This window comes from Mchenga conophoros, linkage group LG17 (assembly GCF_057382185.1).
Source record: "Mchenga conophoros isolate Kocher_MC1m ecotype Shallow Benthic linkage group LG17, M_conophoros_male_GT1.1, whole genome shotgun sequence".
Lineage (NCBI taxonomy): Eukaryota > Metazoa > Chordata > Actinopteri > Cichliformes > Cichlidae > Mchenga > Mchenga conophoros.
In genome coordinates this window covers 10,891,742-10,906,443 of record NC_140542.1, presented here as the reverse complement: position 1 = coordinate 10,906,443, position 14,702 = coordinate 10,891,742, and the positions used below count along the sequence as shown (strand labels likewise).

The window sequence follows — 14,702 nt, the reverse complement described above, 5'->3', positions numbered from 1 at the left end:
ATTTTAATGCGGTTACAACAAAAATATAGCCCCTGGGAATAAACGGATGACTTTCCTCCACACGATCCATGACCCTGTGCAACACTTAATTACAAGGCTGTAAAATACACAGAGACAACACATCAGTGTTAACAGGTTTTTAATAGTGTTTTGTCTCAGCACTGCACAACAAGCTTAGCGGTGCATTACACTGCATGAAATTAGAGCACAATTGCTATTAGTTAACAGTTATGTAAAAACAAATATTAAACTAAGAACAACATGAATTCTCTAGTTAGGCCATTGAACTGAGTTTTTGCATATCGACCACAGCGTTATAATCATGTCCCTCGCAGAAAGCAAACTGAGATGGAAGATTGTGTATCGTAATATATAATCACACCCCGAGTGTTTCATTTTCTAATTGATGAAAGATGTTTATCATAGCTTAAATTTAGCTGACAAAATCAGCCTAAAGCTGCTAGGTCTGATGGTGTTGTACTCCTCACTTTTTGTAAAACTAAAAAATTATGATATCATTGATTCTGGCAGTGTAGATGGACAGTATTACATACAGTCATAATGCTACATGTACTGGCTGCTGGCCAGCAGTACAACATTTAAACCACTGAGCCTTACAGCACCAATAACATTTTAAGCAGAGGAATGTTGAAGTGAATCCAATCACATCAATGCTGCTGTTTGGTTGTTTTTTGGGGGCATACAGGGGCATTTCGAGGCAAGCCGCAAAATAATCTCTTGAGCATATAATATCGATGAGTTCCAGATGAAGTCATGATCTTGAATTTCTAAGCTCCCATTTGGAATTTTCATCTGGAACACCAACTCAACTAGCATTTCCTGCCAGGAAAGTTGGAGCAGATCCAAACAGTAGAAAACCTGTAAACCTGTAATCTGTCCTGTTGCTGTTGTGTATTTGTAAATAAGTAGTTAAGTTACATTTCTGGGAAGGTGCATGTCTGGCTCTAGATTTGTGTCTGTGCTGCAAAGCAACAAAACTTATGTAACCACCTGAACCACACTATAAACTACAGTACGATGAATGCGCGAAGGCCAAGAATAACAATCCAGTGGTTACGAATGTGAACTAACCAACATCAACTCAGACATTCATTCAGAAGTGTTCTTTTAGACCACATCAGCATATCCATCCATGCTGTGTCTGGCTTATTTACCGAATAAGCCAGACAGATATAGCAATGACCATGCTATATCTGTGAATGTGCTGCAGTGGTGTTCTTAAGTGCAAAAAAACAAAACAAAACCAAAAACACATGTTATGCTGTACTGCTAGTGACACATGGATGGCTCTGCCTTGCTAAGAAGCAAAACAAACCTAAACCACCTCAACTGTCTCCTGGCTTGATGTGGAGGAGGATCAGCTGTAGTCTGAGCACTGCTGGAACTCATTTCTTATCTCCAAGGTCTGAGCCCAGACACCTTCAATAGACACTACTGAAGAAAGCTTTTTAGCCTTCTGACAAAAAAACAAGAAGAAATTAAATAACAGTCTGCACATGTGTTTCAATTTGTATCATTTTTACTGCATATAACATTTTCGTCCAATGTATTTCTTAAAAATGGATTATGCAGTTTATGTATTCATTATTTTTTTAATTTAATATTTTTTTTAATTCTGTTGAATTTTTTTTTCTTGTGTGTGTGTGTGTGTGGGGGGGGGGGGGGGGGAGGGGCGGGGGATTGTCCGCCCCAGTAGTAAACCTATAGTCTTCCCTTGCCAGATTCAATACAATATTATTTAAAAACTCTTGTGTAGCAGAACAATTTATTTAATACCATGGTGTTTTCTAAATCAGTTTTCAAATGTGTATTTATTTGTGATATAATTGTTTGTGATATAATTATGATTTCTTGTGGACTCCTCCCCCTCACTGGTTTGATGTACCGCCTGTGCCACAGCAACATAACAATAATAATAAATTCATTCATTTAAAAAAAAAAAAGCAAACAAAAACAAACAAAAACGGACTGATAGATGGGTGTACTACAAATCAAGGCGAATGAGTTAGTGAGGTTTTCGAACTTGAAGCCACAGTTATTAGTGTTGTGAAGGTGGCTCCTTTTTTAAAGATTTAACATTTTCTAAAAATAGCCTGGTCCAGAGAAGGTTCCTTTCATTTTCATTTAAACAGACAATCTGACAAGCCAAAAGAAAAAAACTACACATGCACAGAGGGCTGTAAACCTGAACATAAATACAGATTATAGACGTGAACATAGGTGAAATTGATGAGGGTAGTGCAAAAAATGGCTACAGGCAAATAATCAAAAACTTAACTTCATGCTTTTTACTTTGCTTTGGCCTTGAGGGTTAGGGTCATGAGAAATTATGAGGTTAAAGAAAAGTATGAAAGAGAATTTGTAACAATTCAGAAAATGAGAAGCATGTGCTGCAAATCCAACTTCCCTTAAACTAAATTAGATTCCTTAATGATGCGACAACTGTTGAAACTACAACATTTAAAAGATGGAACCTTTTCTCTTCTTTTTGCTGAAATATTCTGGTAAATCATAGCTGGGTACTTGTAGCCAAACTCAGCTGGTTGATGGGTTTTTGACGGATTTTAGCCACTTACTCTGCATTCACTGTAGTGTCCTGTCTCCTTTCCAGCACCATGACAAATTGCCTGCATTGTTGTGCGCTAATGATGTGACAAATTGCAAAGAATAATCAATAGTCTGGCTGCATTTCGTTTGTCCTGTCATCTGCTCTTCTTACAGACATATTCAGATAGTCTCAGCAGACGGTTAATTGTCATCTATGCAGTTTTCCACATTGTTGAGTAAATGCATATAGAACCACATGACACAGTTCCATCAACATTCATCATATGTTTCGGTTCCCTCACCCCGATATGTTTGGTGGACTGGAATCTTTAGCTTCTGATGATTCGTTTATTCGGGTTTGTTGCAATTCTGGTAGCTGCAAATCAAAACTGACACAGATGAAAAGGCAGAAAAAAGGCTTAAAGGTTGACTACAGCTGTAAGACAGCAAAAAAGCAAAAGGGTTGAAGCAGCAGCAGCAGCACAAGTAATGATGAAATCAAGAAAGCATTAGCGGCAGATAGAGCACAGTCAAGAAGACCAGGAGGCAACATGCTGTACTCAATATGGCAAAAAAATGGCCTCTGTATTTAAACTGATTTTGAATGAGGAGCAGCTGGAGAGGCAGGTTTAGATTAGATGAGGTAATCGTTAGAGGGAGCAAAACTCAATGAAGACAACTTGAGAGGAGGGGAAGCAGGACATCAAATAGATCATTCCTGGGAGCCCACACCTGGAAAGGGAGGAAAGGGGATCAGAGGATAAAGAGAAAAATGATGTAGGTGTCACCGTGAAGTTGCTAAGTAGATATTTTTCAAGACTTTGGCCCATTTACTTTCCCCCTAAACCCTAAGCACTGAACCTTAATGGACTTTAATTGATGTCACCTGTGTAATCACATTAGTGGCTAAGTGCAGGAGGATGTGAGGTGCCTCACAGCGCTCTCTGAAATGATGTTACCAGGACACATGCACTTCTGTAGGCATTAAAAGTCTAGGTCAGAATAGAATGAATTGAAGGGTTTTGTTATAGCCCTGCTGCATATTAGAGTCAGTGTTTCTTTTCCTGTATGACAGAGGACTTGTTATTGCATACAATACATGTATTGTATGCAATAATGCTGGTCTCACAAGTACTCATGTTAATGAACATGATATCTAAACACAGCTTTATATTATGGTGGTTCATAATTTGTTCATCACAGAAACAAGGCCGCAGAATAGAAATGCTTACAACCCAGACAAAGCTGGAGAAGCTAGTCTGTTTTGGTACCATAATGTGGTGTTAGGAAGTCATTTAGCTATGAGATCATGTTAAATGTACAGCTAGGTCTCACTGTAAATTATGAACTTGCACATGTGCATGGACAACTATTGTCTCTTTTCATACTAAAAAAACTGAGCATGGCTTAGCTGTCACTGCTAAAGTGACCCTGTCATGAGTATTGTTTGGATCTTGAGCTTATTTTATTTTAAAGACTCCTCTGACTGGACTCATCACAGAAGCATCCTAACTAGTGTTTCTTTAAAGGTGTTCCCTTGTAGTTCATAATGCTTCTAGTATGGACGAGCAACAAATGAATAGACCTTATTCTGTGACTATTTCAGAATCTCCAATCAGAATTGTGTTTTTATGCCATAAAAAACAGAGTCTTTGCTGGAATTTGTTCGGCACCTTTTTATGAAATGCTAAAAAAGTTACAACCCAGTTACAACACTGAGAATCTAACTCACTGCAGTGCACTGGTACAAAGATAAACCTACGGTGTTTTTCTCTCTGAATACAAATTCCTTTTATCCTTTCATGTAAAGAGCGGCTGAACTGGCCTTTCTAACCCTGTAACCCAGCAGCTCTAAATAACTTGTAACAGCTACTCTGATTGCACTCTCTTTGAACTGAGATTCTTCTGTGAGTCTCAGGATGATGCTTAATACAGTTGCATTTAAATATAGGGCAAAAAAGCGACTGAGCCACACATTTAATTTCTCTTGGCTGGGCTATGCAAGAAGGTCCTGAAGACTCACACATTCACAGGAAAAAGCTTATTAGATATTAGTTATGTTTGTTTGCACGAATCCTGGTCGACACTTTTCCCAAGTTATATTGTGGTGTGATCACACCTCCTGTGAGCCATCTTGACTCGCTCATTCTCTTGCACTGTGTGATCCTGCTATGCAGCTACTCTCTTTTTTCTCTTTGCCAGTGTAATTTTTACCCCTTCTCTTTTCTGTCTTATTTTTAAGGTAATGGGGATAGTTCGTGCTCTGGCATCAAGACAACACAGCCTTGGCACCTCACACTCTGAATGATCTGGCTTATGTAAAAGCTCAGTAATAATTTACTGAGCTCTCAGTTGGGGTTTAGCATTTTGGCTGTATAAACGGTGCGTTTTTGGATATGACAGAGGATTTAAAGACACACTAAATGTTTTGTGATAAACTGTTAGAAATTCACAACCCACTATAAGGTGAAATCTGTAATGCTTGGGTCTTTAGTTTCAGCCCATGGGACTTTTTTTTTTAAACACATCATAAGGTGCACCATAAAATAAAGGAACAATGATGTAGACGGCAAGCCTTATTAACTTGTCTATAAGCAAGATGAGCCTGAGAAGCCAACTCATGTTTAAGCCTCCATAAAAAAATTTTTTCCCTTACATTACTCTGGACTTACCATCATTATGTTGTTTTTATCTGTCAATTTGGATTTCTGGTCTATTGAAGCTATTTTATAAAAATGTCTCACAGCAGCAGCAAAAAGTAAATAAATCTCAGAAAATGAACGGAAATGAAGCTCAAATAGGAGAGATCATTTTGTTTTCTGTTATTTTATGCAAAAAAAAAAAAAAAAAAAAAAAAAAATATATATATATATATATATATATATTACGGTTGCAACGATACACAAAATTCACGGTTCGGTGCGGTTCGGTTCGATACTTTGGTGTCACAGTTCGATATTTTTCGATACAAAAAAAATGTTCATGCCTTTTTAATTTGTCATTTATTAAAATTATAAATATATATTTTAACTCAAAAGTACAGTTTTTAAATTTAACCCTAACCCTTGTGCGTGTTTTTTATTTTGACAGCGAATGCGCACCTGCGGACCACTTATGTGCACCCCTGGTTATTTAGCTCGTCATATCGCAGCCACAGAAATTCTTTTGTCTATGAAACCATAAAGCTGCACTTTCTTTTTGCCTGATAGTCTGATTTGTCATAACTTCTCCGTTTTGTGGTAAGCTTTTCTTTGGCTGTCACTTCTTCACCCTGACCTGTCTTATTTGGCTCAGCAGAACTAAAATATATATCTGTCTGTGAAGGTCATCGTAGTCAAATATATATCCTGCTGCTTTTACACACGCACTCACATAAGCTCAGCGATTCTCTGCGCGATCAGCCTCTCACATGTTTAAGCTTGCTGCGGGAGATTTCACTTGTCATGTTTGCATAGTAAGCTACCAATTAATAAGACGATGTCAGAGGAATTGGTGCACAAATTATCATCACTCACAGATCAGTGCTGTCACTCTCTATACACAGTTCGTGCGATTGCAAAGTGAAAGCAAAAAAAACAAGCGCAAATTCAAACGCGATTTCAATATGTTACATATTGACAGTGGCTCACCGATGCCAATGACATAATTACCCAGCTACATTTCTGAAAGAATGCAAAAGCATTGACATATATTTTTCCTTCCTACAATAGCCCGACGGGCAGGGCAGAGATAGATTTTGGTAGCCCGACTGAAAAAATCGCTAGCCCCGGGACGTCGGGCTAGCGATATTGCGAGCCCTGTATCTGATTGAGGAATCACTCATCTTTGGAAAAGAGAGTTTATTACAGAGAAATGTCTCTTTCCAAAATAAACCCATGTAATTGAGCATTGCATGGCACATCCAACATACTGTTTTACTTTAGTCCATGACTCGCTTACCTTCAGGGTCATGCGTCACATGAAAACCAAAATAATTCCAAACGCCAGATCTGAATGAGGGTGGAGGAGGTCCATGTTGCAAGGAGAGCTTAACTTCTGTCTCGCTAGCTTGCCCTGCGCTCTTCCTTCTGACGATGCTGTCTGTGTTGAGCGCTCAGTGAATCTGCGTTCGACTACTCCTCCTAGGCTGCACTGTCGAGCCTAGGCGGAGTAGTCGAACGCAGATTCACTGAGCGCTCAACACAGACAGCATCGTCAGAAGGAAAGTTGATAAAATAAATTAAAAATTTTGTATTGTTCGATACATATGTGTACCGAACCAAAAGCACTGTATCGAACGGTTCAATATCGATACGAATATCGTTGCACCCCTAATATATATATATATATATATATATATATATATAACCATAAAAATGTCTTATGGTGTCATGGCCAGGTGGCCGAAGAGAGAGAACGTGGACCCAAATACGAAACAAAGTGTGGAGGCAAGGATTACTTTTCACTAATATGGTGTCGAGATGTGAATCTAGGAGCTCTGCTTCAACCATGCGAGCGATTAAGAGTCTCTGGACGATGGCATTGCAACAAAGGAGAGAATAATTAATGATTTGTGGGAGAGAAAATCAGGAAAATAAGTAACACGGGAATGGTGGGTGGCTTCCTGGTATCTGCAGGCGAGTGGATGTGAGGGGAGGGAATCCAAGTAAGTGTCAAGAATAATGCAACTTCCAATCTGTTTTTCCAGATGTAAGAGAAACTGGTGGGCAGCAGGACAGGCAGGTGAGATGGTGGGAATCTAGAGGAGCATAATGCCACACAGGTGAATATTCCACAAATCAGATCTGCAGCCAAGGGCAGAGGTAAACAATCAACTCAGATGGACATGGGCTTGTGGCTTGGAGGGACGTTGATCCAATCCAAAAAATGGAACAGAGAATTTCTACGTCACCTGAAGACAACCATAAGGATGCTGATGGACTGGCAGATAACTGGTGGAGATGCTGATCTTGAATACACTTCCTGCTGATTGCCGACAATGACGAACAGGTGAACAAGGCAGGTCTGGACTCTGGGCTCCACCCAGGATGGGTAGACACTGCAGGACCAGTGGAAAAACACTCACTTAGACCATGACATATGGGCTGGAGCTAAAGCCCCCAGCATTACAGATCTCACCTTATAGTGGGCTGTAAATTTAGAGTTTAAGGGAAGGAGGTTGTCTTCCACTAGTCCCTTAATCCGGAGAAGTCGTCTTATAACCTTAGCAGAAAAACAGCCTCCAGTGTATACAATGCCATGCTTAACTGTGGGGATGCTGTTCTTTTTGTCATAAGCAGTATTTGTCTTCTTCCAGACACAGTGTGTCGAGTTGATGGCAAAGAACTTGATTTTGGTTTTAATCTGACCACAGCACTTTCTCCCTCGCCTTCTCAGAATAATATAGATGAATCTGTCCTTCAATGTGGACTGCTTTCTGCTACATTTGCACATTATCTCTAAAATTAGAGACAGACTGTAAGAGTAATGTTAAAAAAAAAACTAGTTCCTGCGTGCATTTCTACTTCGCTGGACTATTGCAATTCATTGTTATCAGTTGTTATTCAGTTGATCCAGAATTCAGAAACTAGAAAGAGAGGGTATATTTCTCTTATAATGGCTTCTCTTCATTGGATCCCTAGAATTTAAAATTCTTCCTCACATAGAAGGTCCTAAATAACCAGGCCCCATTATCTCTAAAAGACCTCATAGTATCACATCTCCCTAATAGAGCACTTCACTTCACTTACTTGTGGTTCCTAGGGTATTTGAAATTACAATGGGAGACAGTCGTCAGTCCTTTTTGATAAGGCATATAGTTAGAGCTAAATAAGGTGACCTTGAACACTTTCTTAATTACACTGCAATAGGTATAGACAGTCATTTGAATGTTGGCGTTTTCTCTCTATTATTTTAGGGTCTATACCTTACAATACAAAGCTCCTTGAGGCAACTGTTGTTGCGATATACATAAATAATATTTAAACGAAACTGAATAAATGTTCACCTTGAGTATACGTCCACACGTACACGGGTATTTTTGAAAATGGAGATTTTCCACACGTAAACACAGAAATGAAGGAAAACGCTGGTAGGAACATGCCAAAGCAACAGGTGGCGATATATTCCTAACCGTGTAGAAATGTTGGCCAATCAGAAGTCTAGAAGCCTCGGTGGGAAACAGTAAACAAAGCTGGGGCATAGAAGCAGAACAGAGTCGTATGTGTGGAGGGACAGTAACTGTGTGTGTATATGTAAGCATTTAAACACTGCAGAGAGTACAGTTAACAGTAACAGTATTGTAGAAATTCATTTCACGGAAACAATAACGTGGCGCACAGTGTGACGTCAAAAAAGGCGCACACCTTTGACGCTGCGTTTTCTCCATTTTTCTCATCCACACATAAAGGCAAAAACTGAGTTTTCGAAAATATCCACCCTGGCAGGCGTTTTTAGAAATCTCCGTTTTCAGTGACCGAAAACGCAGTTTACGTGTGGACGAAAGGTGCAAACGCATCGAAAAATCTGTGTTTTCAAAAATACCCGGGTACACTGAAAAAAATGTTTTGTTCAATTTACTCAATTTTTTTATGACAAGTGGTTGCACGAAATAAATTTGTTTGAATCCAGAAATATTTTTTAAGTACACTGAATTTAATTTAAGCGAGTAAAACCAACATATATTTTTAAGCTACTTTAACTTAACTGTTGTGGATACGTCTTAGTCAAATATTATTAGTAAGTCCAACTAAGGTCGTGTTAAATGTACCAGAATAATTTGTTTCCTTTACACTTATGTCCCAAACTTATATTCAAATCAAATTGTTAATTTCTCTCTATTTCAATTAAGCTAAGTTTACTTAAAAAATATTGCTTACCCTGATTTGTAGTTTTTAAAAACGTCAATAATGAAAACTACAACATTCTTTCACATCATTTATTAATGCAAAATTTGTTGCAAACAGAATAAGAATCCACATCTCTAAGGGAAATTGCTGCAATTTGTATAATACAAATTACAAAACTTTTGCCTATGAACTAGTAGCTTTAAAAAGCTGTATTCAAACAAAACAGAAACAACAGACAAGAGAAATGTTAACCAATGTTTCTCTTCCTCTAAAAAAGAAAAAAAAAAACTCCTTACATAAAAGAATAAAACACTACCAGCAGTATAATGTATCACAATTAGAAACTGATGCATCCACAAACTAACCAGTTTCAGACTTGCTGTTCTGCGATCCATATTTAGAAATTGCATTTTAATAAGGTAATTAGACTTAAAATTAAACTTGTGTTTTCCTTACTGCTTATTGACCACTGTCTTTCCATTCTAGTCCTTCCTTGAAGATTCTGAATGTTTTACATATTTTCTGACCTAACATACTCGCTTCAAAACAATTAATAGTCTTTAAAGTGTTACCAGTGTGCTGCAGTGTGGTAATCATGAATGTTTTTTTTTTTTTTTTATCCGGTTGAGTTAACACTGATTATACGCAGGGCAGCAGCTATAACTGAATAATTACAAAGTTGCTCTTCAAGCTACTCAAATGTACCACACGTGAAACATTCATTATTGAAAGTTAAAATGTTCAATCGAAACATAACACAGAACAAATGATGGTTGTACAAGAGTTTCACTCCTATTCACAAGAGCACCAGTCATTGGTAATTTACATAACAGCATTCTCTTGATGTGTTATTTTAGAAATCTTCCTATCCAGTAGCAATTTTGTTCTTCAGCCCAAAGACTTTGGGGGAGAGCTTTTCACCATCGAATCCCATCAACACTTTCTAAATGAATTCATAATAGTCCTTCAATTCCTTGGGGAAGGCTAGGTTTAGTGCATAGATTACTCCAAGCATCAATGCACAAGCTTGGGCCAGAGATCCAATGTTGTCCATGACTATCTCCCCTTCAACAAATATTCCAATGTCATCATAATGTCCATTTTGTCCATCCTCCCTGTTGATGACATAAATGCCCATGGTGTGCTTCTTCAGGTCTCTCTGGATATCATCTCCTTCAATGTCCTAAACATTTAATAAAAAGGTAAAAGAAAAAACAATTAACTCTACAATTAAATTCCAATCTAGTCGTTTGTGTGTGTGTGTGTGTGTGTGTGTGTAATACACACACACACAGATATCTATCTAAAAAGTGTGTGTATAGATGACTTGCTTACAATGACTTAAATGACTTACAAAGAACTCCCGAATAAGGCTTCCGTCCTCTTCACCAAGGTAGAGGCAAAGTGCCCTGAGAACTGCTTCCCTTTTCACTTTAACATCACTTTCAGCCTGTTTAAAGAGAGTTGCTGATTAAACCAATTTGGAAAAAAGAACAATGTCTGACATTCGCAATAAGTAAATTTTATCATATGTCAGTTCAAACATAGTAAATAAAATTTATATATGAAATTTCAAAATTTAGATTGCTTGGCTGGTCACCTAAAACGGCTTATTGGACTCACCAGTGACCTGCCACTTAAGACAAAAGAAATCCAAATAGAATTTGCAATATTCAGATTTACCTCTTGCATGATCTGCAAGTGGTGGGCAAGTTTCTGCCCAGAAACACCGCCCTTCTTCTGGAAAACTGTCATCAACTGAGGTGTAATTCTGTCTAACTGTGCCGCGAAGGTCATCTCCAGTTGAAGTGTTGTAATACACTGGAATTCAGCATTTACCTGTATCTCTCACACACACACACACACACACACACACACACACACACACACACACACACACACACACAGAAAAAAAGAAGACTGGTGCTTAATCATTGGTATGATTATTTTGTTATTTCTTCATTAAATGCTACAATGCAATTGCCATCACTTCATAAAGCATGATTATCATATGGGTTAGTATACAGTGCATGAAGGATGTTACTACTGTTAATCAAAGAAGAAATGAATGGCATCAGTCCATTTAACGGGTTTAAAGGGTTTTAAAAAGCAGATATTTGTCTGTTTCAGGTGGTTGGCAACACATTTTCCTGTGCTCTTTGTCCACTGGTGGGAGTGTCTCACCTGTGAGGTCAGCGGGGCAGAACTCTGCCATCAGCAACAGAGAGCAGAGAAAATTTAGATGTGCAACTAAAAACATGCTTGCCATGTAAGCCCCAAACATCTCTGAAATTGCTCTGCAAACTTCAGAGTACTTATACTTCAGGAGTCCTGTGGGTACCGTAAAGACTCATGTATGCAAACAAACCACATTTTTTTTTGCAATCTGATCCTTTTTCTCTTGGCTGTTTTCTTCAGGGATCACCACAGTGAATGATCCACCTCCATCTAACCCTATGCTCTGCATCCTCTTAACTCACAAGAACTAAATTCCTGTTTTTCATTTCACTTTCGCAAGTTTTTTTTTTCTTTTGTCCTGGATAAAAGAAATTTAATCATATATATTAATTGATATTAATTAATATCAATATTAATAATCACAAGAACCCTTAAGATGAGATAGATAAACTTGTCCCTGGAATACTGTGACAAATACTGTTGTGATAAATATGTAAGGAATTTGCATGTACTTACCAAAATAACACCATCTTCTTGAATAAACAGTAACACATAAGGGGAAGAAAATCTGCCAGAAAAGGAAGACAAATAAAAATAAAAAAAAACTTTAGAAAGACAAACAATTACCGTTTCCAAGCCATTAGTGCATTACTTCATGATACTCCCTTGTAACAAAACAAATCTTACTTGTGCCTCTGTGCAAACTACAGATGGCACGATACCACTTTTTTATGTCCGATACCGATATCATAAATTTGATTATCTGCCGATGCCGATATGAATCCGATATAGTGTATTTTATAATAAATAAAACTGTTTTTATAAATATTTTGCTGCATTTTGTATAAGTTCATACTCAGTTTTAAAAACAAAACATTAAAGCTATTCTGTTATACCTGTATGCAAAAAATACACTGCACCCAAAATATTTTATACTTCAGCAATACTGATCAACCTAAAAAACTTACACCATCCTCCTTATTCAGGTATTCTAAACAGTACATAGAAATATTAAACTAACTAATAGGACTGCCAACTCCCAGCAAAAATATTAGGAAACCACCCCGCACCCTCCGCCTGATAATGCTTAATTGACGTAATCTACTTTAATGCACAGAAATCAATTATTTTTCTATAATAATTTGATTCAACATTTTTCTTCAATACAGTTGCAGACAGCGCAGACAGCGTACCTTCCCAAAGGAAAAAGTGCTATATGTACTACTATTACGAGGGCATATATTAGACTTAATATTTACTACATACAATAATGGATCTCTATACATTTAACCAGATCACCACTTTGGTAGTAAGATTTAGAATAATTATTTATTAAAAGCTAGACATTTTAAATGAGAATAAGAAAGAAAATTATGTCTTTGTGTCTCCCTTTCCCTGTTAATGCCCTACCTGGCCCCTGGCAAAACTTTGCTAGATCCGCCCCTGCACAGTTACCAGCTGTCAGCTACCTAAAAAAGGATCCTGGAGTTATTTGTCTCTCAGAAACAGTTCATAACTTCCCTTCAACTCATTCATGTGACCTAAAATGTAAACCTGTTTCTTCATTACCTGTTCAGCTCTAATGATTCAGTAAAAACTTCTCCTGGTTTCACCTTCATGTTTCCTTCTCACCACATATCCAAACTATCATGACCAGCAGCTATTACGGCTGTGGCTCCAGAAAACATAAGCGGATACTAGAAGTAATATTAAAAAAATTCTAGCAACAGCTTATCAAGCTTAAACGTGCTGCTGTTGTTTATCTGCCGTTTTCCTCTTTCTAGCGCAAACTGGGTGACTAACAAATGAGAGAGACTAGCGACAGAAAAGCCGATCACCTGATAATCGATCAGTTTCATGATTGAAGTAGCAACAGGAGAAGGAGGGGGGAGAATGAGGGAAGAAGTTTTAGCTGTTCAGCATGAAGACACCGAATAACTCCAGCTTTGTGTCTTTTTTCATTCTAGCTGAAGTATAAAACAAATCGCTTCCTTTCCCCCTCAATACAAAACTCCGACAGCCAGTCCAGCTGTGGCTCCATACATCGGTTGTTAAGCTCAACATGGAAATACTATGCAAACATAAAGAGATGAACTTACACACTTGCTTTACTTCTCTGTGTTAGTTTTCTCTGAGATTAAATGCAGCGGTTTGGAAGCACGTAGCGAGGCTTTAAATGCTAAACCAGACCGCTGACAGGTCTTGCACTCAACAGCTCTATCAAGTGAAGCAACTTCTTTTCTGAGTTAATTTCAGTTCTGACAAACATCACTCTCAGTGCCTTTTGATCTCACATTTTTGGCAACCACTGAGTTATTCTCCTCCACAGTTTACAACCATTATTTTTTTCTGCACAAAAGACGTTGTGCAACGCCAATCCTACTTATTTCCTACTGCACCCCTGACTGTGCAGGTGCGTTCAGAAGCCCCCTCCCCCGCCCGACTATTCCTTAATGCCAATGTTGTGGCGGGAGGGACGATTTCTCCACTTAAAACTGCAGGCGACTGTACAGTGAACTTTACAGCTAACTACAGAGAAATTGCCTCGTTCCATAATTTGTTAGTACAAAGTGTGCCACAAGAACTAAGCTAAAAACATATGACATTTTAACGCATCAATACAATTACTCTTTTAATAGAGCAGTAGCTAATAGAGCACATAGCTAGCTTAAGTCAAATTCATGACAAAGTTCAGAGGTGTACAACTACTTAGACTTCTTTCTCCATGTGCACACGTCTTAAAGAGTCAACATGCTTTGACTGAGGTAAAAAAATAAAACAAAAACGACCGTAAAAGGTTTACTTACCGAAGCTAGACCACCTTTATATGAAGTTGTGCGATTAACTTAAGCCCGCTTGCAGCACACAAAGAGTCCGCTTCTTCAGTCCGCGCGCAAAATGGTGGCCTGTCCTAACGCATGCGCAAAATGGCCCAGCAGGAGGCTATGAAAAACATACTTAAGCATTTTGAGCTACATTTAATTAACTAAAATTAATTGGATTAAAACGCAGGGAATGTATTCTGGAGTTACTCGAATTATATATGTAGACAGGAATTACTCATTTGAATTGAAAAGATATACCAAAATATAATATGCTATATTTAAAAGGAGACAATATCACTTTTTT

At 38.0% G+C, this 14,702-nt stretch overlaps 1 protein-coding gene across 1 annotated transcript; it reads right to left on the bottom strand.

The window, feature by feature from the left end:
- Positions 1 to 9,470: 9,470 nt before the first annotated feature.
- Positions 9,471 to 14,400, bottom strand: LOC146555107 (uncharacterized). The gene is made up of 5 exons (XM_085252453.1): positions 14,381 to 14,400; positions 12,090 to 12,141; positions 11,079 to 11,234; positions 10,750 to 10,845; positions 9,471 to 10,578 (listed from the first exon to the last, which is right to left on the bottom strand). Exons 3-5 carry the CDS (start codon positions 11,190 to 11,192, stop codon positions 10,339 to 10,341), a joined length of 450 nt encoding a protein of 149 aa, XP_085108579.1. The 5' UTR covers positions 11,193 to 11,234; positions 12,090 to 12,141; positions 14,381 to 14,400; the 3' UTR covers positions 9,471 to 10,338.
- Between the last annotated feature and the right edge of the window lie 302 nt (positions 14,401 to 14,702).